The sequence below is a fragment of the Eleginops maclovinus genome, chromosome 6 (assembly GCF_036324505.1).
Source record: "Eleginops maclovinus isolate JMC-PN-2008 ecotype Puerto Natales chromosome 6, JC_Emac_rtc_rv5, whole genome shotgun sequence".
Taxonomy (NCBI): Eukaryota; Metazoa; Chordata; class Actinopteri; order Perciformes; family Eleginopidae; genus Eleginops; species Eleginops maclovinus.
The window spans coordinates 7,818,825-7,843,587 of NC_086354.1; the positions used below are offsets into that span (position 1 = coordinate 7,818,825).

Below are 24,763 nucleotides of genomic sequence, written 5' to 3' on the forward strand. Positions count from 1 at the left end.
GTGCTCTCCACTCAGAGCAGCGAGTCCGACAGGAGACACTCGCAACCTGCGGCGGATTATCACCACTTCAACCAATCTTATACTTTTTACTATCAACAATCTTTCATTTGTAACGCTTCAACTTCTCTAAAGGATATGTTGGCGGCAGTTTCACACAGCATGTTCTTTATTCTCTCCTTCATGTTGCTGGAACTCGTAAGTACTATAAACCAATTTGCCTTTGCTCATGACTTGAACTTGGGCTCGGTTTCAACTATGCGTCAGTTGCGATTTGTCAATATTTGACAGCGTAGATGTTAAGAAATACATACAATCTTAAACCATGGTTTTGGATGCAGGGTGCAATTATGTGACTTACTGATAAGCTTGAGTTATTTACCGGTCAAATACGTAAGGAAGGAAACTGTGGAGGTAAGCATTTAGTAAGTTAGGAATCCCCCTCTTAGTCGATTAATCGGTCGTTTTGTTCTTTTTTTTCATGCTAAATTACTTCAAAAATAAAGAATGAGCTTTAGTAAACACAAGGAGTTAAGTAGTTATTTTGCATGCTTTTTAGAAGATACGATGTCAATTAAATCAACCAAAGATGATTAAGAATTTCTTTAGTCGAGTACAGCTCTAGAAAAGTATTTGCCCTCCGTGCAGGAAGGTTGCATCATCCTTGTTTTGGTTAGAAAACATATTTTAGAACCTATAGCCTAATATTTAAACTCGAGGTGTTTTTTTATGTTTATTATTAATAGTTCAGCTTCTGTATTTCAATCTCATCAGGCAAAAACTGCAGCATTTAAATAGCCGCTCCTAAACAAAAAAGACTGCAACTGTTTTTCGGTGACATTCATTTGTTTTTATGTTCATAGATGATGTTTCTTCATGAATATAAGATTACATAAAATAACCAGAAGAAGTCAAAAGGTCTGTGATCTCAAGCTTCCTTATCCCCAACCGTGTCCTGTAGAGAAGAACGTATGATTCATGCTTGAAGTCAGTTAGGGGTCAAAGCCCTTATAACAGCTTTTAACATCTGCACTTGTACACACTCACAAACTGTGTCAGTGCCTCAGAAATGAAGATCAGGAAAAAAGATGGGCTGTTTTTGCTGGCAGGGAAAGTACAAATAATGATTATGATCATAATGATGGAGTGCAAGAAGTTTTCTCCTGATACTTCAACTTGTATTACTTAAGGCTGCGCTGATCCATCACTGACACATATTCTCATAGCTCAATCTTTACTGTGGTTGAAGTAGCACAGCGTACCCTTAGGAGCGAGATGAATCACAAGTTAAAAGGGGGAGTCACCTTGTGTGGGATGAGATCCTGGAGCCATATGGCTAACAATAGCCACACAGTACCAGTCTGATTAATGCCCAAAGAGCGAAGACTCATCCACCTAAGTGGCAGCAATAAATCTCCGGGTCCTGCAGAGGGTGTGCATATTTTCCAAGATGATAAACTCTCATGGGTTCAGATTCATGTTGAACTGGCTGGAAGATTCACTTGCAGCCAGTCACTGCGGGTCGTCCAAAAACGCATATGCAATTCGGGGGAATATGATGGTTGAATTACAGTCCAAAGATTGATTTTGTGTCTGCCAAATGTGTCAGGCCGAGAGATTAATGGTAGCCCCAGTCAGCTCATCTCAGGAAGACCCCGGCGGAGACAATAAGACGTGTTTGCATTGATATGTTGAGCAAGAACATGCAGCATAACTAATGCAGGCTTCACTAATAGACAAATGCTCCGAGAATGACACATTAAATGTCAACATAGCCAATGGTATATGAACAGAAAACATGTGTCAAATGTTCTCTTTGCAGGTGTTTTCCATGCAGAGTCAGATGTGTGATATGGTGAGCGAGATAGACAAAGAGAAGGACCTGTGTGAGGCTCAGATTGAGAACAAAACAACAGGTATGTAGTTATTTTTGAGTGTGTTTGACAATATCTTTATTGTCCTTCCTGCACTTTGTTTGTTTCTTCCACATCTACTCCATCAACAAGTAGGGTTCGATCGAAGTGACACAACAACCTCTAAAGACAACAAAAGCTGTTCAAACCTCCCCCCTGGCTTTAAATAACACATCGTATGACTGAACCCGGTTTTACATCTAATGCCAACCTCTTGTCACATGTGCCTTGCTTACATATTAAAGTTAACTTACTACATTTCACCTTACACTTTCCATACGTGTTATCAAATGAATACGTCATTTGATTTTCATTAACTCTTGAATTTTTTAACCTTGTTTTACAAACTCTCTCAGAACTCGGTCAGTACAATCCAAGTCTCACTTGTCTTGTCGGACGTTCACTACCTCCCGAAGACATGCATTTTTACCAAAACCTTACTATTTAAAACACTTCCACATAAACGGTGTCACAAATGTGCAAGCAGGTTACTCATGCTACTCAGGCATACTATGTAAGATATCAATGTTACTTAGATTTTACTGCACGAGTTGCATGAAAGTGTGTGAAAGGATATTTTGATATAGTTTTTCTGTTGTTAAATGAATAATGAGTAAATGAGATACAAATGATAATTTTGTGAATTGTTCAAGTATACGTTTAATAAAAATTAAGTAAAAATAAGTGAGAGCGCAGTTATGAAACTCACTTAGCTGAAATGTTGTGTCAGTTTTTTGGTTGATGAAGCTGGCATTACTGGCTGCTAAGTGGTGTGTTGCATCCTCACAGCACGCGGCATATAATTAGGTTCTACTGGGAGATTATCGTACTCCGTACCGTATATTGAGCCTCCATTACCTCCATATATAACGGACACTTTCTTGATCCTAACTGCATGTATCAAGAGACTCTGTTTAATTTCACACAATGAAAAACCCATTAAACAATCATTGTGTTTTTTAGTTTGGTATCATTGTGCTTCGTATATATTCTATCAAATGTAAATGATAGCAAATCCTCGGGGTGAACATGCAAATATCACCCGATGAAGTGTTTTTCATCACAGTGGAGGAGCAGGTGTGGATGCAAAAGTGCAGTGACCTGATTCTGCATCCCAAACATAATGAATTTAAATAACAGTGTGTAACGAAGGACAGGGAGCTGTTTCATAAGTCATGGCGCCAGGGGTGTTAACCCAGGTCATCCGCTGTTATGGACCAAGGACCGCTGACTTTAGCCAACATAATTTGGCTGCCATGGGAACAATGGGCTCCGCCTTCACCTGCTGTTTGTCACTGGAATCACCTGTCAACAGTTCATACTTAATACTAAAAAAGTTGTGTTTTTATCTTGCATGTGGACTTCCCATGTTTGACAATAACAACCATCTCTTTCTTGATCAGGTTGCATGGGGATATGGGACAAGATCACCTGCTGGCCCAGTGCCGATCTGGATGAGGTGGTCACCATCCCTTGCCCCAAATATCTCTTCTACTTCACAAGCAACGTTCCCACACGTAAGAAACTAGTTCCCAAAAAAGGCTTTGTTATGTGCTTGTGTGTGCGGTTAAAAAAATACATAGGGAAGGTAAGCAAGTCACTATTTAGAAAGTTGATTTTTGTTGGCAATCACTCAGTTGTTTGGGGTCTTTTGACAGAGATAGATAGTCCAGCAGTCATGTATCGGTCAGTGGACTCATGACCATCCAAGAGGTGATATGGACCTAGTAACACACATGTTGATAAAGGCAGTCCAAATAAAAAAGGCAGCAAGGGGCTAAATAAGTGTGATGAAGATGCGACTGATGGTTAAGGATATTGCAGTGGAAAAATGTTGCAGGATTGCAGTATAAATTGGTGGTCAACAGAAAGTTTCACCTCCTGACTCACCCCCTCTCTTTCCATACAAAACCACACTGAGCAGGTGAGTGCAGCCAGGTTGAACAACCACTTACTCCGCCCCGAACTCCAGTGCACGGCCCACCACCAATAATACGCAGGACATACCACGTGTTATATCAAAATTAGTTCAAGCTGCCGTATCAACTGGTTTTTTTTTATTAACAAAGGATCAAATTATTATATATGTATGTGTAGTGTGTGAAAAAGGGGTCATTGGTCTGACACACACAGAGAATGAACACTCAACTCTGCAGTTCCCTCTCAGCTCTGTGAAATGTTTTAGTGTCTTTTAGCTTAATGTTTTGGTTTCCCAACTTATTCAGTCTCACGCTCACATCAAGTCATTTCCAGCTGCAGTGTACATGAGTGTAACATTTGATCAAATCCTATCGTTTATTGAACCTGTTTCTGTCTTATCAAAATGTAGACAAACCAATAAATGATGATATCTACCTAAAGATGTCAAGTATAAAGTCTTGAAACATAATCATATAAATATGTCTTCTTCTAATTATGACTACCCTCCCTTTGATGTGACAGATTAGTAGGGCTGTGTACCAAATAACCTAGTATCAAGTAGTATCAAAACCTTTCCAGCCAAACAATAGCTGTACTTAATTGTTTTTGTTTAAAGTGACTCATACTCATCATGTCATTCTGGTCCATGTTCACCTGTTGTTTCTACCTGTCCTTACATCCCATCTAATATATCACTGCAAACTAAAAACCCATGTCACAGACAAACAATAACAGCACCATCCATGCATCAAAGACACATTTTGTTTATCTATCCCCCTTTAATGTGTAAGAAGCCTCATGGGGAAGTAGAAGCAGTAGCAATTATGTAAAAGGGAAACACTCTCTTGAGGGTTTATTGGCTGAATTGCATGTGTTTGTATAGAGTTTCTCGTATATATCTGCCATTAATTAGCACATCGACTCTACTCCGTGTAATTGCTCTGTAAGAGATGAGGAGTTCTTTATTAGTATTCCGCTAGCAGAGCGGCCTCAATTTAAACTTGGTGCCTTGAGAAATGTAACTTTATTGAAGTTAAGCAGCTTGAAATGAGCTTGTCAGTACAAAGTTATTTGAAAAGCTCTACAAATGGTTCATTTCAGAGATGGATATGTGTACAATGTATTCGTAGATGTGAAGACGACACAGGGAATAAGGCAGTTTTAGCCATTTTAGCCTCTTTTAATATATTGTTTTGGTTTACCCACCCACCTGTACAGCACCAAACAGACAAAGTTAGAAATGAGCTATTGCAGTACAATAACATTAAGTACAATGTAGTGGTTCAGTTGCTAAGGGTCAGATATTTGTTGTCAAAGGTAAATGGAAACCAAAACAAAGCTAAAAGGAGAACTGGACTCACATTCACAATGTAACCAGAAAATGTAATGCTAATGTTGCTTTTGTTAGCTGCATCTATAATTATACTTACGTTGCCTACATTTGAACTACATTTTATACCATTATACCACTATGTTAAGGGTAGACACTAATAAGGTTAAATGGTCAAACTAAATGATATCAGCATGACACTATTCCAGTTGATTCCTTATATTAAGATTCAGTTCTTTGTAAAAATGAAAATATGCAAACAATACATTTTATAATTAATTATTTAACATGATTTATTACCAATTCATAATTGAATTAATGAATACTGTATTGTTTCCGCAGTAGCGGCCATTGTCCCGGTGTCGCCAACTCGAAATCTGATTGGTCAATTTAACAGTTTCATTGCGATTTGTTTTAAGCTACAAGGCATGCACTGTTGACTCTGAAGACATCAGGGCAGATTTATTTGACCCGGCAACACATTCTGACTTATTAATATGATTGGATAAAAAAGCTCCAACATTAACAACCATTACTGGACGCAGCACAACCGATCACATCACAGAGAAAAGCTATAAAATGAAGAGAATAGACTATTGGAAATCATTTAATACATCATTTTTTAAAACTATATTAAATGATTTGTCTGTAATTTTGATAGAGTTTAGGCCAGCATAGACAGCCTTGCTGACCCTAACGCCCACCAGGTTTTTTTTGTCAGACACCAGAGCACATGTTAAGGAAGCCAAATAGCCCAAACTCTCACAGATCATTTCTGTACTGTGTTTAATTAAATGTTGCTTTTCTATAAAACATACATTTAAATTCATACCCACTTCTTGACATTGAATATATCTGTTTCTGCTGCTGGAAACTGATCAAAAGGTCTCTCACGTATGACACCTGTTGGATAACTTTTCACCCCACAGAATTGATTGCAGTGCTTTAAAACACCTGAGTGTCTCTGCACATGCCGAGGGGGTTCCTGCCCCTGTAATCCAGCCAGTATTTATCTCTGTGATATATTCACGTCATGAGAAGGATTCAGATGGAGGATTTATAATCAGCATGTGAAAGTTTGGTGCAGAAGAGAGAGGATTTCTTGGAAGTTGATGTGACCCAGATGGGAGAATGTGTGACCTGGGGGAGGAGAGCACTCTAGGGAAAAGTGAAGGGACAAAATGAGGAATCACCAGATTTTTGGGTTTGAAGGCAGAAGAGGTATATTTCACTGACATGCCAAAGGTTCAGGGATTCAGAAGCAGACATGAGATGATAAGTGGCCTGTGATGCTCTCATGTGCATGATATCAATTATGCAGTAAATCAACAAATCAATGCAGGTCTCTGCGGGTAAACCTGGTTTACTCTCAGTTCACGTGAAGAGGACTTAATTAAAGGATCAATGGTGTGGGATTCTGTGCTTTGTAAATTACTCTGTGAGAACATAGCAAGAACTCAGAAAGACAAGCAAGTTTGTGTAGTTGACAGCTGTGCATTTTAAAGTGTATTCATTTTATTTGCAACATGTTTCTAAACCCTGAGCAGTGAGAGGAACGTGAGGTGTACCTTGAAGATGTTGCCCTTTTATAAAAATCAAAATAATATCATATGAATTCGCTGTCGGTCAGCTACGTAACACTAAAGTTATTGACACATCCCCGGCTATTTATTTTAGCACACACAAAAAAAAGTATGACGAAATTGGCGCCACAGAGATTCTGGGTCAAGTCGTAAATTAAGCTGAGATAGAGTTTGCCATTCTCATGAACTCTTTACCTAGTAAGTCTAACACAAACAAACCGTCATTCGTCTCTTTCAATAACACAGCGACTCACCCTCTCTGCAAGTCCAAGAGTGACAGAGTGCTTGGCTGTCAATGGTTTCACCTACATGCCATAATACTCTGTTGCGCTGAAGCTAATCGATACAGGCTTATGTAAACCTTCTGCCAGGTTATAATTAGGAATGGTAAAGTATTTGACTAAACAACATCGACATAATAGTCACGATTAAAAAAAATATATATATATATATTAAAACAATGACATGGAGATTAACTTGTTTGAGCTCTCCTCGTTGTCGTGCAGGACGCTGAAAATCCTTGCAGTCATGTTTTTGGGGGATGATGAAAGCATTCTTCTGGCAAGCCAAATCCAGCGGTGGCATGGGCTGAAACAGCAGGGGCTTATCATCTCCTTTGTGTCTTGTCATGTTGTTTGAGGAAGCTAAGCCTCCGTCTTCTCTGCAATACGCCACTCAGGTATTTGTGAGCCGACTATAGTTTAATGCCAAACACATTCTAAGACTTTGGATTGTTGGTCATTTTCCAACTCTTCCTTGATTTGTTATTGGCTGGGGAGCAATGCATTAAGTAAACGTAAGGAATGTCCTATTTCCAACGCAACATCCAGTACACAGATTATTTTGTTACCAACACACACTATCTTATTGACAGGAAAGGAGATGAGGAAATGTCCCAAATGAATGTAACACAATAGGAGACTGAGATGTCAATCTGTGCTGCTCACAGGATTAGACATGCTTCATGAACGCTGTAAAAAGAGGTTCCAATCTAGTTAATGACTCGTGTCTTCTTCCTGTTATTTGGAAAAGATAATCTTAAAAAAAGACACTCCTAATGTATACATTTTGATATTTAGGAAAGATCTCAAACGTCTAGCCTCTAATAATTTACTCTGCCAAATGTCCTAAAGAGAGTAGAAAAAAGAGCATTAATATGATTTTCATGTTGCTTGATACTCCAGAGGAAACTACATAATGCAATGTAGCAAGTAATAGACTGGAATATAAAAAGACATTGACTTGTTTATTAACTTCTTTTCAGTTTTAGTATTCCACTGTGCAAAACTATAGCAACCTTCTCTACTGGACTGCACTCATCTCTGCTGAGCTCTACTCTGCTCTAATCTTCCTAGATCGACTCTACTGAGCTCTAGTCTGATCTACTCTACTGAGATCTTCTCTTCTCTAATCTTCCTAGATCTACTCTACTGAGCTCTAGTCTGATCTACACTACTGAGCTCTAGTCTGATCTACTCTACTGGGCTCTAGTCTGATCTACTCTACTGGGCTCTAGTCTGATCTACTCTACTGAGCTCTAGTCTGATCTACTCTACTGAGATCTTCTCTTCTCTAATCTTCCTAGATCTACTCTACTGAGCTCTAGTCTGATCTACGACTCTACTGAGCTCTAGTCTGATCTACTCTACTGAGATCTTCTCTTCTCTAATCTCTAGATCTACTCTACTGAGCTCTAGTCTGATCTACACTACTGAGATCTACTCTGCTCTAATCTTCCTAGATCTACTCTACTGAGCTATATTCCATTTGAGCTCCACTGAGTAGACTAAAGTAGATACTACTGTACTGTATAGTTTTTAAATAATATCTCTATTCTACTATAAGGTTCTCTTAGTGTTTCTGTAGTCTTCCACTCTGATCTCCTCTGGGATCTGTGTCCTCTCTTGTGGTCAATTTAATGCACTTGGACCTTTCACTTCTGCCCCTATGGGCATGTCAGGGTAAAAATATCTCTCTGAGGGTGTGTGTGTGTGTGTGTGTGTGTGTGTGTGTGTGTGTGTGTGTGTGTGTGTGTGTGTGTGTGTGTGTGTGTGTGTGTGTGTGTGTGTGTGTGTGTGTGTGTGTGTGTGTGTATGTGCAGGCAGCCACAGAGTCATAAAGTGACAGATGGAGGCAAATGCACATGGGAACCTTTCCAGCCAGTCTGAGCCGCTGGGACGACTGATCCCCTTCAGTCTCTGCCGACATTTCCTTTTAGTTTTTGAGAGTATTCCAGTGAGACCCATACCTCTAAGTGTAACATAATTAAGTGTACGTAAATGTAGGATACGTTTTGCCTTGTGGCTCATAAAGCCCATTCTCCCCTCCTCCAAAACAAACATACCAACAACATTTCATTACGCTTGTATAACTAATGAAATCTATTGAAATACAGTGAATCTCCCAGAGTGGTGAGTTGTATTCTTGCCAGGTAAAATTAAATAGTCCCTCTGTACTTGTGCTCATTAGATAACCTGTCAAAGACCTGCACAGAGAATGGCTGGACCCCAATCAGCATAGACTCATACATAAAGGACTGTGGATACAATCCCAACAACACTATAGATGATAATACATCGGTAAGTAACCAAAGTCTTTAAACCAAAGTGCTTTATGTTAAAAGTTTCAGTTTTTTCCCCTGAATTTATCTATTTGCAGGGAGAATTCTTCGACGCTATCAAAGTGGGTTACACCATCGGTCACAGCGTGTCCCTTATTTGTCTGACGATTGCCATCATCATACTGTGTCTCTTTCGGTAAGCAGATCCATCAAGATGCTCCTCAGTGTTCCTGCGTAAAGAAAATCAAACACCTTTTCCATCATTAAGAGCGATAAAAACCAGCCAATCTCTCATTTCACACCATACTTCCTGCATTTTATAGAGGTTTTACAGTGTTTTTCACACACAGTAATGTGACTGTGGGACAAGACGTCCAAATTTGACATTATCTGCTGATGCAACATTTCTCAAACAAGCGGTTAACTGCAAGCAGCCATAATGTCAAACCACTTAGATGGACTGCTGTTGTTCATATTCCCTTTTGACCTTCAGTCCTGGGCTTGTAGAGAAAAAGTACATGTTTGCATGACAAAGCTCTGGTCATAATCAGAGTATGTTTAAATGACTGGTGTGTGTTGCTGCTAACAAAACCCAGTCTGTTTTTTTGCAATTGGGGTGTTTTTGTGTGAAGAGCTAAACAACAAGGCATGTGTTTACTCTGAGTTATAAAATGCAAATGGTTTGGACTCTCGAGCAGTGATGCGGGTTGTGTACAGCGCTTGCTGTTTATGTTCATCTGCAGACACCGTGTTGAAGCAGCTGGTTGATGCTGTGTGTCATCGCACCCATCCTACTGGGATGACTAGCCTGATACACTATTCATCCTCAATCATAAGCTCACCGGGAAGGCATTTGTTTGAGAAGGCCCAGGAGAGGCGATTTACATTAGTGACATTTTCTCAACAGAAAACCCTAATTTTAATTGGTTACATTTTGAATGTCAAGGTTGTTTCACACTTGTTTCTGCATGATAAATATATGTTCCACTGGAAAACCAGATCTCACATCAAAGTGTGAAACATACAGATAGCTTTTCTTGGTAATTATATGTAGTTTGATGTAAGAATAACAGCAGAGTAGGAGCACTTTACAGGCATGAGTGCTTATAATGAGTACTTACATTACAAAATACACATTGTTTCTGCGAATGTTCGCCCCCATAAATTAAGTCTGTGACGTTTTTACTAGATATTCCCATAAACTTGCAGTTTATCAGAAGATTTCCAGGATAGATTCAGGCTAGGTAATGTTTAGAACAGAGGGATGTTGCTTTTCCCTCTAGATTTAAATTGTAAACTGTATTTTCCTCTCTTGCAGGAAGCTCCACTGCACAAGAAACTACATCCACATGCACCTGTTTGTGTCTTTCATTTTGAAAGCTGTAGCCGTTTTCATCAAGGACGTTGTTCTGTATGAAGTAGGGGAGACAGATAATTGCCAGTCACCAGTGAGTAGGCTGTATAAACTCTCCTCTCTGTGCTCCTGAACGCACCCTTCTCACTTGCCAACTTGTCCATTTTACTAGCAGGGCCGTAAATGTTATTGATTATCTTCCCGGCATAATCAAAAGTCCTTCCTCTTGATCAAGTTATCTCGTCCATCTGATGTAAGAGCAGGCAGCTGTTAGTTTCTCTCCTTAGTTCAGGGAAGACAAATGTATATAATCACTCACTTAGCAAAACTGACTTTAGCACTTTGTCTCAGAGTTTACTTAAGGCCTAAGTGCTCAGGTGGTTGTGGGTGTAGCAATGTTTGCCAATTCCCTTCCACTCCTGAGATAATTCCTCATTCATCTGTCCAGCAGGATGTTGTGAGAGTTCCTGTTTTCTGAAGTTAAGCCTGAACTAGAGGTATATTTGTCAATAAATCACATTTAAAGTTTGATATCTTGTTTTAATCTCACCATCTTGACAACATGACCGTTGCAGCAATATCAAAATGCCACAAGTGTTGTGCTAAAATAGGGAGTTAGATTAGATACTGGATTAGAGTTTCATATGATAAGGCTTTTTATATTTGATTGATGAAGTCACTAACATCCGTGGTGTTTTCTCTGCTCTTGGTCCAGCTGAATACACTCCTTTATTACCAGAGAGGATTAGACCAGCACACTGTAAATCACCTGGTTTACTACCTCTAAAGTGGTGATTGTTAATGGCTGACTTTAGATATTTCCTCTTCAGGCTACACCCGGTTCAAACACAGCTGCTAACCCTCTCCTCTGCTTTTAAACAAAAAGAAAGAAAGACATTAGTAGAAAGCAAGACACTAAAGGGGACTTCTCCTATTTTATGTGTTGTGATCAGTTAATTCAAGCAAAACTCACCCTGGGAAAATAGTTTTATAGGAAGGCAAACTGAATAAAACAATCATTTGTAGGAATACCATTCTTTGGTTTTTAAGCTGCCTAAATGAACACCATTTCCCATAAATCCTGGAAACATACACTTCTAAAAAGAAATGTCCACCTCAACTCAACAGAGAGTGAAGTACAATCTAGACGTATTACAAAACTAAAGATTACAACATAAGGGTGGGAATAAGAAGATTAGAATACCATGCTGATACATTTTCATGGGAATTGTAGTTTTTTTGATAAATTGGTGATTGCTTAAGATCACATTTAGTCAGTCTCTCATGGTTAGGTTATAAGGTGGAAGTGGAATGTCCCTTTAAAGTTAGACTTTATCTTAGAATAAACCCCCCACAGTTTTACTCTTTATTATGGCTTAACGTCTTTAATCTAAGCACCACTCAGAAGTATACCGTAACTGCCTTGCGTAGACTAGTATGACTGGTAGCTTATGTGCTAAAATAAAGCTATCACTGCTTTATGAGTCAATCTGCTGTCGTGACAACCTCACTGTTATACTAAGTTTATTGGTGTAATCCTACCTCATGATTATGTTTGTGACGTTTCAGTGGCCTTTTTTCAGGAAAAGTTACTTAATCTCGCTTTAAGATGTTAGCTAACGGTTGTTGTATCTGTAATATCACACCTAGGCATCCCCCCAAAAAATGATATCTTACCAAAGCACTTAAAGGGACTAGTAAATAAAAGTACATTTAAAAAAGCATCATGATTCACAAATACACTTTGACTTCAGTTTTAATCAGTGTAGCAATCATAATTACCATAATCAGCACAACCATAAGGTCGCCCCTATAGAGTTTTGTCTAATTATATTATGCTCATTAATTGTGATAATGACTGTCTCCTCACTGCTGCTTTTGATGAGCGCCATGCTAAGTCTAATAGAAGTGTTTTCTTCTCAGAAAGTCATTCATTCTAATTTTACAGTCATTTCTTAAAAACCTCTTTGGAGCCTCGTCCACTGGCACCTTAATTCGTCTTCATCATTTGAATACATTAATGAAATTGCATTTATCGACATTCCCTGGTAATGCAATTAGCTGCTTATGTCCTGCTTCTCTTGTAGGTGGGCTGCAAGGCAGTGGTGGTCTTCTTCCAGTATGGAGTCATGGCGAGTTACTTCTGGCTGCTGGTGGAGGGCCTCTATCTCCACACTCTGTTGGCTGTTTCCTTCTTCTCTGAGAGGAAGTACTTCTGGTGGTACATACTGATTGGATGGGGTACGTACCAGCTTTGGTACCATATGTTGATGAATATCACTCACACAGGCTCAATTGCACGAAGATGTATTCAATCTCTGTAAATTTGCAGCCAGAAATATTCAAATGTCCTTCAAGAGGATCCTCAGTCAACCTGAATGTCTGTTTTGTTTTAACTACATCAGCCACAACATTCATAATGATATGTAAATGAATTTACAAGTAGGGTTTTATACATGCACAGAAAACTGCTTTGCCTTTTCCATCTGCACATGAATGATTCCTGCTGCTAGTTTTAGATGGGCAAGAGCAGACAGCTGCCCCTCCACTCCACTGTTATAATGCAGTCTAAGCTTCCTGCGATGCTTTTGATAGGAAAAAGGCTCATTTAACTAATTTTGCATCTATGGCAGACATAATACGTGAACAAAATGTATTCTTTTCCAAACTAGGATATCAAGAAAATTGAGATTTGAACTTTGATATATGGGCCCTACATTTTCACAATTTACACACTTACTTTACCCTTTGGTGGTGAAGTTCCAATGTGACTTTGAAACACGATTAACAACCAAGCTCCACATTTCTGAGGTTTTCTCCCATCACAGCAATAAAGTGACTATAAATAGACACAAAATGTTGTGTCTGCCAGCAGGAAAATGGATAAAAAGCCTGTGACTTTTTTCAGATACCCAGGTTGAGCCAATATTGTTAGAGAGCACTAACAAAATGCAATTGTACTTCAGCCATAAATCATCCAAAAAATTACCAGTGTACACATGCTCAAGGTTCAAATGTGGTAATGTTGATTCAGTGTGGTGTTTGAACATTGTGGAAACAATTACTAGTGTCTCTTCATCATGTAAAGATTATTTAAATGTTGAAATAACTTACAAGAAGTTGTTTTTATATTTCTTATTTGCAGGAGCTCCAACCATCTTTATCTCAGCATGGGTGATTACAAAGGCTTATTTGAATGATCCTGGGTGAGTCAGTCATTCATATTTGCTTTTATATTTACCTTTACTTATGACTGACAAGTAAAGTAACTGATAAGTTACCAGTACAGCTGATTTAAACATAATTATACTCTTAAAATATTATAAAAATGGCGGAGCTCTGTAGTGAACTATTCATTTCCAACAAGACACAAAGTCTAAGATCTGAGTGATTTTATGGCTACACTACCTTACAAAGCCTAAAGGCGGCATCTACCTAATCTATTTTTTTAAAACAAGACAGAGTTTTTTTTTACTTGATTTACAATTTTACATTTATTCCAGTATTTGTTAGTTGTGTGTAAAAAAGTGTAACGTGCTTCAACCAGCCGGAATGCTAAAGCAAGAGAGCTATGTCAGGAAAAGCTAGCCTTGGATACATTATTTGTAAAGAAAGTAAAAATGTGTTTGATTATTAGACATTGTAGAAATGTTTTAATTTATCCAACATGATGAGGAAACAAAGACCCTCGTGGTACCCAAAAGTTACTAGCCCTGCTAAAAGATTTTGCCTAGCCTAGCAGACTAAGTTAGCACCACAGCCTCTTTCGCTAAAGATGAATTCATCCAACTTTCGTTTTCTGTGTTTAAGCTAAGCTAAAGTTATTTACTAAAGTTGTTAAGTTATTTAATTATCATAAACTTTAGACGTTGTTATTTAACTAGTTTATTAGTTCAAATGAACAAAATATTTCAAATAACGTTAAATAATGTTAAAGATACTGGGTTTACCTTCACACTTGATATTGTTTGGTTAACTATCATCACAACTTAAAATCCTTTTGTTCTTCTCCATTATTTCTGCTGCTCCCTACCTTTGTACTACAGCTGAAGGATTTGTTCTATCATAATTTATAATTTTAGTGGCAAAATGTGTTGTATTTACTCCTTTATCTCTTCTGACAGATGCTGGGAGATAATTGACGACAGCCCGTGGTGGATCATCAAAACACCTGTTTTGGTTACCATACTTGTGAGTCACGATGGGTAACATTTCATACACAGCCCTTCAAAATGCAATCAGTTTGTCATTCTTTTGCTCTTGTTGCAGGTGAACTTTTTCCTCTTCATCTGCATTATCCGTATCTTGCGACAGAAAATGAATTGCCCGGACATCGGAAGAAAGGAATCCAATCAGTACTCGTAGGTTTTCATTGCAGTGCAGAAACTCTATCATACTCTTTTCTTATCAGGTGACATTGAACACGTTCTTCTTCTACCGCTTCGTTGTAGGAAGTGAGCAATCACTGATCCTGCATAGGGAAAAGCCCAGCCTTGACTATAGCTTTTAAAGGTTTTAACAAGGTTGGACAGAAGCCTTCCCTTTTTCACTTCCTTTGTTGTTTGTTTTCTGACTTTTTCAGGAGACTGGCTAAATCGACTTTGCTGTTGATACCTCTTTTTGGCATAAATTACATCCTTTTTGCCTTCATGCCTGACCACATCCACCACCAAGTTAGGATGGTTTTCGATCTTATTCTGGGGTCCTTTCAGGTAACGTCACATGACAACTTGCAAAGTAATAGCAGTATCGAAACTTTCCAAATGTTAGACAGAAGCAACAGTACTTACTTATAAACTACATTATCTATCTTTTGACTTCTTTTGGATTGCCATGTTGTGTCTAAGATCAAAAGTTGTGTCATAAATATAAAAAACAGATAGAAAATAGAAGAGATACTTTCATTCTGTAAAGTTACATGAAAACCGCAAGATGAAGACATGTTGTCTAATAAGGCAAGTAAATGGCTGATTTAGCTGAAATGTTTAAAATTCTTCACTTGAATAATGAGATGGCTGATTTACAGTTGGTACTAAATAGAAAATGAATGCTGAGAGCCAAGTGCAAAGATGGATTCATAGCGATGGAAAGTATTTCTCATTTATAACCATTTTAGCTCAGAATGATATCTCCTTGGAACATTTCCCAGAGATCTAAATGATGGACCTCCTGTCTGAGCCTAAAGTTAGTCGTAATCTTACCATCATTATTCATACACAAGCATTTTGAGTGTTTCCCCAGCTGTAATATCACTCTGGTATTTCTTTTCAAAAACAGCCGCTATCAGGCTGTGCGTATTATATTCTTCTCTCTTCCACAGGGCTTTGTCGTTGCAGTTCTGTACTGCTTTCTGAATGGAGAGGTTAGTAAATGCAAACATAAAACAGCTCTTGATGTTTACAGTCCTTTTATGCCACTTCATCAAATTTTAAGTCCCACTCCTATTTGCCTTACACTCTTAATCCCCACCTCATCAACCTGTTTGCATTCTTCCTGCTTGTCTCGTCTACAGGTACAGGCGGAGATTAAACGTAAGTGGCGCAGATGGATGCTGCAGAGGTTCCTGGGTGCAGGCACCAAGTACAAGCAGCCCTCTATAGGCAGCAATGGCAACAACTTCAGCACCCAGATCACGATGTTGACCAAATGCAGCCCTACAACACGCCGGGCGTCTGAGTGTCAAGAGCACTTCTCTGCTATCTGAAACCTCTCTGTGTTTCTATCATTGGGTACTGAATTATACACATATGCACTGTTGCCAAGCATTACATATTGGTTGCTGGAGGTTAATACAACATATTTTGCCGAGGCTAATATTTGTTCATCGTAACTCTATCGATTACCAGTTTTTTGCAAGGGGGAAAAGGCATCTGAACTAATTTCCTCAAAGTAACATTTGTGTGGCTGTTATATAGCTTTGATCAGGAATGAACTTTCATGGTTCTGGTAGTTGACCTCTTTGACCCTCATGTATCTTATATTAACATGTGGGCTAGTGTCTTGCTGACAGATTTCTTTTTAATACAAGTTTAGCTTTGAGATCACTTGATAAGGCAACCCAAACTGGCTCCTAATAAGTTGGAAATCAATTCTCAGAATACGTCTTTAATAAGGAACACAATGCCAAATACTGCAGGGCGAAAGATCATCTTGGCCACTATGTGATTTAAAGGGAAATGAAATGGAGGTCTTGGCCGGTGTTTTCCATCTGATGTTAAGCAATAGTTGGACAGAGGCAGAGATGAGCTGCGTCCTATAAGAAACAAGATGTTTATTAAAAGGGTGTGTTACACAAGAGGGCTTCAAGCACTTACCCTAATGGCCCATGTTGCTCAGGAAATCCGTGGTAACAACTTGGATGAGTAGTAACAGTAGTCACATAGGAGGTATCTATAGCTAAACAATGTACGGGATGTTTCTATCCCGTCTATGACAGTTTTATACAGGGAATACACTTTGCAGAATTACTGCCGGATAACATTCCAGAGGAGACAGTAAAGCTCCCGCTTGTGAAATTTATCTCAGATTACAAAGGCTTTTAGTTTTGTCTGAGTGCAGTCGCTCAGCAGATGTTCATTTTTATTTATACTGTTGCTGCGACTAATGGACCAGATGTATTCCATTATTAGTCCACAATGCACAACATTTTGAATAAATACGTGGCAACACTAACGTCCATTAACTGGATTGCATGGATAATTAATTTTATTGCATTGAGTGTAAACTCTGTATTCTATGCTAGATTCAGAGATTAAGTATATTGTTATCCTTATTGTATCTTGCTGTCTTTTAGCCACGCTAGCACCATGGCTGTCAGTCAGTGATTTTGCTCCAGACGGAAATATTCTGACAACTATCGGGTGGATTGGTAGACATATACAGAGATGCATTATCCCCAGAGGATGAACCTTAATAACTTTATGATCTTACGACTTTAAACTAGCACCACCAGCAGGTCTGAGTTTCTACTTATCTAGTGAAATATGTTATGTTCCAAAGCTGGTTGAAATGTGATAACTATTGTTATGCCTTTCATTTGCCATTGTCATCTACTGTATACTTTGATTTATGAACGTTTATTTAAAACTGCAAAACTAAGGACATTCTCATTTACCCAATGCTAACATGCTAACCTAAGATTCCAAACGTGGCTACCTAAACCCTCTAAACATCAGCATGTTATTATGCTGGCACTAACGTAATATTTAACCCCTAAATGACCAAGTGTACATCAATATTTACCCCTAATCTGGAATTCTCTGAGAAGGCCTTTGTTTGTCTTGCACGCATCTGATAAATTACATATAAAAAATACCATATCGGATAGGTACGTACTTTTTCAGACATTAATATGTAAAGGCAGTCAAAGTGTCACATTTCATGTACAAGTCATTTTGGAGTTTGATGTTTAATTTAGTCCCTCTTCTTGTTGTACCAGTATGTGTAAAGCTGGAACTAACTGAACTTACCTCAGACTTATTGTCCTAAATAAATATCGTATACAGTGTAAATACAGATAAAGAGTTGGTTTATAATGTGTGTTGTGGTGATGATTTACAGTGCTAAGGTGTCAACTGGAAAACTGTGGTTTACATTAAACGTTCCTTGCTCATTCTATCTACATAATATATCCGTTACGTTTATTTTATCTGTTGTTTATCTGTAAATACGGTGTACTGTAAATGATCCTGAATCAGATGTAAAGATGTTATTGAACAAAATATCAAATTATGTTGAATAAAACCATTTGCACTGTGGACAGGCCTTAAAGCAAAACAGTCAATCTTTATTTCTGCTTAAAATAAAGCAAACAGGTATTAAAGACACTAGATGAAATAAAATAACAAATAAAACAGATGTACAAATCAACATGTTAGCTTTTTATAAAATACATTTCTAAACCATGTTCACCTCTGCCTAGCATTAACATGTATCTGTTTCCCCCTGCTGTAAAAACCAGGGGGAAACTCATAACACTTTTTCACCTTTAGAGACCAAATGTGATTGTAACTGTGAAACTTTCTGTACCCTAAACCAATTTTGGGACAATGTCCATAATGAGTACACTCATTTACTTCATTGATAATGTATCACTATTAACCTCGTTGCACCAGCAATAGTTCAGTTATAACTTGGTGAGGCGCAGAGTGTTGAGACGCACTGGGAGAATAGTGGCTCCCTCTGCGTAGCTGATCTCTCGCAAAATCCCATTCCAGCACGTGTCTGGCTCATCATATCTGTAAGAAAAATAAATAAGTCAGTGTTTGTCTGCTAATAGCATCATTGGATAGCATACAACAATAACAAATGCTGTTTCAAGTCCTTTTAGTTACACATGCTAAAATAAATCGATGTATTGTCCACTACGAAATTAATCAAAAATGATTCATCCTTTTGAGTAATTTTCTTCTTGAACAATCGATATTCCATTACTCCAGCTTCTTAAATGTGAATATTTTTTGGTTTCTTTAATCCTCTATTTATGTAAACTGAATATATTTAGGATGACAAACTATTCTAAGATATGATACAACAAACATTGTTGAGTGGAAAGAAAGGAAAAGTGCAACTTTTTGTACTGTAATTTACTTAATGAATGGATCCAAGTAAAATGTTGAGGTAGGCCTACTTGTACTTTACGTTAGTATTCCTTTTTATGTTACAATTCAGAGGTAAATTGTGTACTTTTACTCCACTACATTTAAAAAAAATCTTTAGTGACTTTAGATTTGGATTAATGATGTGAAATATAATCCTATTTCCCCGATACTTTGCCTTTTCTGAGGCACCAAAGGCGCCCTTTGTTCCCATTAGATTTAAAGATTTAAAAAAGAGCACATCATTTTAGATTTTGATGTATGAAATAATTGTTGTTTTTGTCTGATTTGTTAACGATTAGAACAACTATATAATACTATTAGACTTATCATTTGACCTTTATTTATCCTTTTGGCAAAGTCTATAGTATGATCTTCCTATCATAATTGGAGTTTGTCAACAGATTGTTCTTTGTGGTGTTGTCATTTCAAACATTGTAGGGTATCATGTCCTGTCAACTGAAGGATGAACTGTCTGTTATTGTGGTCACATTATATTCCCTCATGTGCCCCCTCACCTCCAGACATCAGTCATCTCTGTTGGGACAGGCTCGTCACTGGTTTCACTGGGCATCATGGCAAAGCCCCCCACAGCGTACAGGCAACCCCCAGTCGAGATCAGATTGAGAGAGCTGCGCTCCTGTGGGAAGTCTGTAAACTCAGACCACCTGGAGCACAACAAAACAACAACAACACAAGTGATGATGGTGTTAGATGAGCTGCTATATATTACCGTATGATACACACAGCAGTGCAATCAGTGCTATTTTTATGATCTAATGATCTACCATACACACTTGATGAGTCATTACATTACAGTGGACAGAGGCTTCACCTCCTAAAAATGAGATTTGTCATATAGTTTTGTATGGCTCATACAAAACCATAGTTGTCTTACTTGTTGGCGGCAATGTCGTAGACCTCCACAGAGCTGGTGAGGCCTGCGTCCGTGACCCCTGTCACCACGTAGATCTGTTCTTTGTGTACGGTTATGCCAAACAGGGAGCGGGCCGTCTGCAGAGGAGCCAGGTCCTTCCACTCAAACTTTGTGGGGTTGTAGACACAGACCCTTTTCATGCATTTCCTACATGAATCATTGAAAACAGTGTATTAAAGGGGCTCTCCAACAGTTTATCTTATAGATGAAGTTCAGTTTACTCATTGCACAGTACCACTAAGTCTGTAAACAGTTGTAAAGAGTTTTTTTCTGTGGAAGAAAACAACCCTGATGATCTGATAAACTAAGGGAATGAACTTTAAAAAAGAGAAGGGGGCGTTTAAAGGCAGGGGGGCTCCAGCGAAATATGCTGTCTAGTTGCATTATTAATGTAGGATACAGCGTTTTTGTAGCTTACTAGATGTAACAAATGTCATGATCTCTCAGGTTCTCTCAGCTCGATCTTGATTCTTTTTTTCTTTCTTTAATGAGTTTGCCCACAACTTCACAAAAGTACATCACAGAAATACCCCTTTAAAAACCTCTAGATTATTAAACTCTGTTACAAATTGATTATTGAGCTATACACAACAAATACACTATAAATTATAATACCTTAAGATTTTGGTTTTTAAAATGATGGCACTGACACAATCTAGCCTTCTTATTGATAACATGGGAACACAATGTGTATACAAAACAATCTTGAAGTGTAATCAAATGATCTATATTAAACAGGTAATAGAGGACCACATACTTGCTTTCAGATTTTCCTCCAATGACGTAGACCAGACCGTTGTGTGATATGGTTCCATGGCCGTACACTTGATAAGGAAGAGGGTCAGACTCTCCCCATTTGAATGACCTGTGCAAAAAAAGAGGATGAATCATCATGAAGTAATGCTTATTATTACAGCGTATCTACAGACTCATGCAGCAATAATAGTGATAAGAGATGATGGTGTGGGAGATCTTCAGGAATTCAATAATTCAATTTGGTACACGATCATGTACCATATTTCATACATTTGTATTTTTCATAAAAATTCAATGGTGAAGTTAAAGGCTGAGAAATTTCTACAGCTTTTGAGACAAAATCAGACAAAAAATGCATCGTAACAAAGTAACATTACATGATAGCAATACATGCTTTACACAGGACAATGATGCAGCATTTTATATCTATAGAAATAATGCTTTTATTGTGACAATGAGAGTGATGGTGTGACACTTTCTGACTATTTAAAAGGAGGCTTGATTTCTGATTAATAGGAATCATTTCCTGAAAAGTCTTCCCTTGAAAAATACTGGTGTTTTCATTTAGATAATGGATTTAAAGAAGATCCATCTCCACACTTACTGTCTGTCATAGATGATGACTGAGTCGAGGGCATGCTCTCCATTCTTCAGCTCCTTTCCTCCAACAACAAAGATGGAGTTTTCAGCTTCAGTGAGGCCGAACAGACAGCGAGGGTTAGGTTGTGAAGGCATCCCTAACCATTCTGAACTCACTGGGTCAAACTGGGGATTAAAACAATGATAAGTGAGGATTGAGGCACAAGGAAGTGAAATTTGAACTTGTTTTTCAGGTTACAAAACACACTCTACCTGCAGGAAGTAAGAGCTGAATGGTTCATCTTTGTCCTCCTCGTTGTAGATAAGTCCTCCGACAACAAACACCTGGTTCTCCTTGGTCACCAGGCTGCAGTGGTTCTTGGGAATCTTTGTTGACTCTGAGGCCACAAAGCATTCATTTCCTACTGGGTCATAGGCCACAGTCCCTGTGTCACTGATCATAAGTATCAGTTCCAGCTCAAACATCCCAAAGCGAGGGTTGTTGTTGAGTATACCCGGCAAGTACCCTTCAACCTCATCGTCCTCCTCCTCGCTTTCTTCTCCTCCCTTTGCCTCGTCACTTTCAAGCTTCTTGGGTTTTGGCAGACGCCCTTTGTAAGCATCCTTGACCAGATCCAGCTCCTTCTTGATTTCCTGGCTGAACCGCAGGTACTGGTGACGCTCTACTTTCTCTTTGAAGTAATCCGGAGTTATGAGCCTGAAACGGATGCAGTGCAAAAGCTCTGGAAGGTCCTTAATGCGATTTGTCTCATCATGTTTGACCCAGTCCATTAGAGATTCAAACACCAGCTCCTCCCGCTCAATGTTGAGGGCGTCTGAGGTGATGATGATGGCCAGCTCGCTTGGGCCCAACTGATGGAAGTCCTGGTCTCTGACAACCACCTGGTAGCGTTCGCAGATGAAGTCTCTAGCATTCAGAGTAAGCCTGGGACAATCCAGCAGCAGTCCCAGCCTGAAGATAGCCAAGCAGTTTCCCAGAACCAGCTTCTCTTGGAGGTAGGACACACATACAGAGAAGATAGAGGGTATCTGGTACATGTTAGCAACCATGAAGATATCCTGGACGTTTTGTTCTGTCAGATTAATGTCAGAGGTGTATAAGTAGCGCAGGATCATCTTAATGACACTTGGCTCCACATCTTTGAGGACAATCTCGCGCTTCTTGCTCTCCTCCAGTTCGGACAGGAACATGGCCTTGAAGAAAGGGCTGCTTGCGGCCAAAACCAAGCGGTGGCAGGGGAACTCCTCTTCTTGAATTTTGAGGACGCAGTCCACAAACTTTTCATTCTCCAAGAGGTCACACAATCCGTCCTGAAGCAGAGACTGTTGGTACATCCGAGGCTGCTCCACCGGGTCTATAGTCAGGGCAGCCATTTTGTTCTGTCGACCTAATGCTGGTTGGGTTTCGTGGGCTCCCTACTCGCTCCCCACAACAGAGCAGGACTGTCAGCGTGCACAGGGCGGCTCGGATCACTGGGGATAGACTCAGTGGGTTGGTTGGCTGATGGCTGCAGCTGCCTGTGGCTGTCAGTCACTGTGTAAGTCAGGGGTATTTATAGACAGGACCCTCACAAAGCTGAGGAATCCATTTTGGTGGACCTATCCACTTTTGCACCACACAGACCCCCACAAACAGCTGAATGACTAAGCACGGGGGTGAGAGTGTGTTAAATCCAGCAGAACAACTTGGCAGGTAGTCTCACTGACTCTTAGATATTTCCACACAGTTCCAAATAATTTTAGTTTTTTTTAGTGAAATCGAATGACTTAAATAGTGGAAGTTAATACTGATGGCTAGACTGACACTGAGCATCATTAATCATACCGCATGAACATAAGTAGAGCTACAGGAAAGTATGCAGAGGTAGGTATGTTACCAGACTCCAGAAATGAACCATTTAGAACAGAAACACACAAAGGATTAAAACTTAAATGTATTGTTTATTCACTGTTAATCTTCATCATGACAATCCTCATAAACCTTGTGACACAAGCTAGTGACACCATACAGTGTTTCCCACATAATACAACTATAGTGTTTCTATAAATGTAACATAACAATTTTAAAATATGTTAACTACAGAAGCAACAATAAGTCCAAAATAATCACTAATTATTTTTGTTATCTATTAAAGTGATTGATCTTACAAAAATCAAAGTTTTCACCTTTTTTCTGTTCTATATATTATTTTAAAAAGCCTGCATATCTTTGGGTTTTAAATTAACAAAACAAGACATGGGGAAGATATTTAGAAGTATTGCTGAAATGTTGTACACTAAACTTATTGATTAACTAAGAAAATAATGGACAGACTAATTGATAACAAATATAAACATTGCTTAATCATTGAACTAAACATTCACTGCGTAATTGTTGAAATATGATTAAAACAGCAGGTCCAGAAAAGATGCTTCATTATCAAATCAGTCCTATTTTAGATAAGAGGTCTCATTATTCATAACACATCAAATCATTAAAGATTATGATGCATGCTCAAACACTTCATATGGAATACGTGTAACCCTGTGTAATACATCCCTCCCGAAATGATAAACAACACTGACATCTACTGGCTGAAAATGAGAAGAAGAATTTGGGCATATTTTCTGTAATCTCTAATTCTGGCCTAATAATTTACTTAATAATAAATATAAGCTACTGCTAAAAGTTGACTTAGAGGACAAGACCATTGGAATAAGTTGGTCAAACATAAGAGTGGTCTCACATTTATTTATTTAGTTGATAGGGACAGTGCTCATTGATTAACAGAAAAGTTGCTGTAAATAAGTCAGAGTTAGCTGCTATGCTAATTTGTCCCCAGCCAGATCTTAAAAGGCACCCTAAGATATAAAAATACATAAACTGATAACAAATAAAACCATAATTAAAAAGACATAAACACACCCTCAAACAGACACAGACAATGCACGCCTCTCACTACACCCTCCACATAAAAATGACAGCATACAGGAGGTTACAGTATGAATAAAGAAAGGAGGGAAAGAGAGGAATAACATTACATGGCTTTAAGCATTTGGTATGTGGTTACAGATATGATGTTCCCTAATCCAAAATTTGAGTTTGCTTTTGAAAGTTGTAAGGCTGTTACACTCCCTTAATTCATTGGGCAGACTATTCCAATAATTGGTGGCTCTAATTGAGAAGGCTGTGTGTCCAAACTTGCTTTGTCTGTACTGCACTACGCAGTCCCCTCT

The 24,763-nt window shown here is 38.6% G+C and overlaps 2 protein-coding genes across 2 annotated transcripts; one reads left to right on the forward strand and one right to left on the reverse strand.

Moving 5' to 3' along the window:
- On the forward strand, positions 1 to 18,868 carry LOC134866484 (vasoactive intestinal polypeptide receptor-like). The gene is made up of 13 exons (XM_063886688.1): positions 1 to 195; positions 1,820 to 1,913; positions 3,314 to 3,427; positions 9,213 to 9,322; positions 9,402 to 9,499; positions 10,622 to 10,751; positions 12,745 to 12,898; positions 13,803 to 13,863; positions 14,782 to 14,848; positions 14,927 to 15,018; positions 15,240 to 15,369; positions 15,978 to 16,019; positions 16,170 to 18,868. Exons 1-13 carry the CDS (start codon positions 136 to 138, stop codon positions 16,359 to 16,361), a joined length of 1,344 nt encoding a protein of 447 aa, XP_063742758.1. The 5' UTR covers positions 1 to 135; the 3' UTR covers positions 16,362 to 18,868.
- Positions 18,423 to 23,010, reverse strand: LOC134866483 (kelch-like protein 40a). Its single transcript, XM_063886687.1, has 6 exons — positions 21,800 to 23,010; positions 21,552 to 21,712; positions 20,949 to 21,056; positions 20,153 to 20,338; positions 19,773 to 19,922; positions 18,423 to 18,894 (listed from the first exon to the last, which is right to left on the reverse strand). The coding sequence occupies exons 1-6, from the start codon at positions 22,919 to 22,921 to the stop codon at positions 18,783 to 18,785; spliced, it is 1,839 nt and encodes a 612-aa protein (XP_063742757.1). The 5' UTR covers positions 22,922 to 23,010; the 3' UTR covers positions 18,423 to 18,782.
- Positions 23,011 to 24,763: the final 1,753 nt, after the last annotated feature.

Coding starts and splice junctions, on each gene's coding strand:
- LOC134866484 (XM_063886688.1), top strand. CDS start 136: ATGTTGGCGGCAGTTTCACACAGCATGTTCTTTATTCTCTCCTTCATG. Junction 9,323..9,401: donor CTATAGATGATAATACATCG/GTAAGTAACCAA, acceptor ATCTATTTGCAG/GGAGAATTCTTCGACGCTAT. Junction 10,752..12,744: donor CAGATAATTGCCAGTCACCA/GTGAGTAGGCTG, acceptor CTTCTCTTGTAG/GTGGGCTGCAAGGCAGTGGT.
- LOC134866483 (XM_063886687.1), bottom strand. CDS start 22,921: ATGGCTGCCCTGACTATAGACCCGGTGGAGCAGCCTCGGATGTACCAA. Junction 21,713..21,799: donor TCAGCTCTTACTTCCTGCAG/GTAGAGTGTGTT, acceptor TTTAATCCCCAG/TTTGACCCAGTGAGTTCAGA. Junction 18,895..19,772: donor GAGATGACTGATGTCTGGAG/GTGAGGGGGCAC, acceptor TTTTTCTTACAG/ATATGATGAGCCAGACACGT.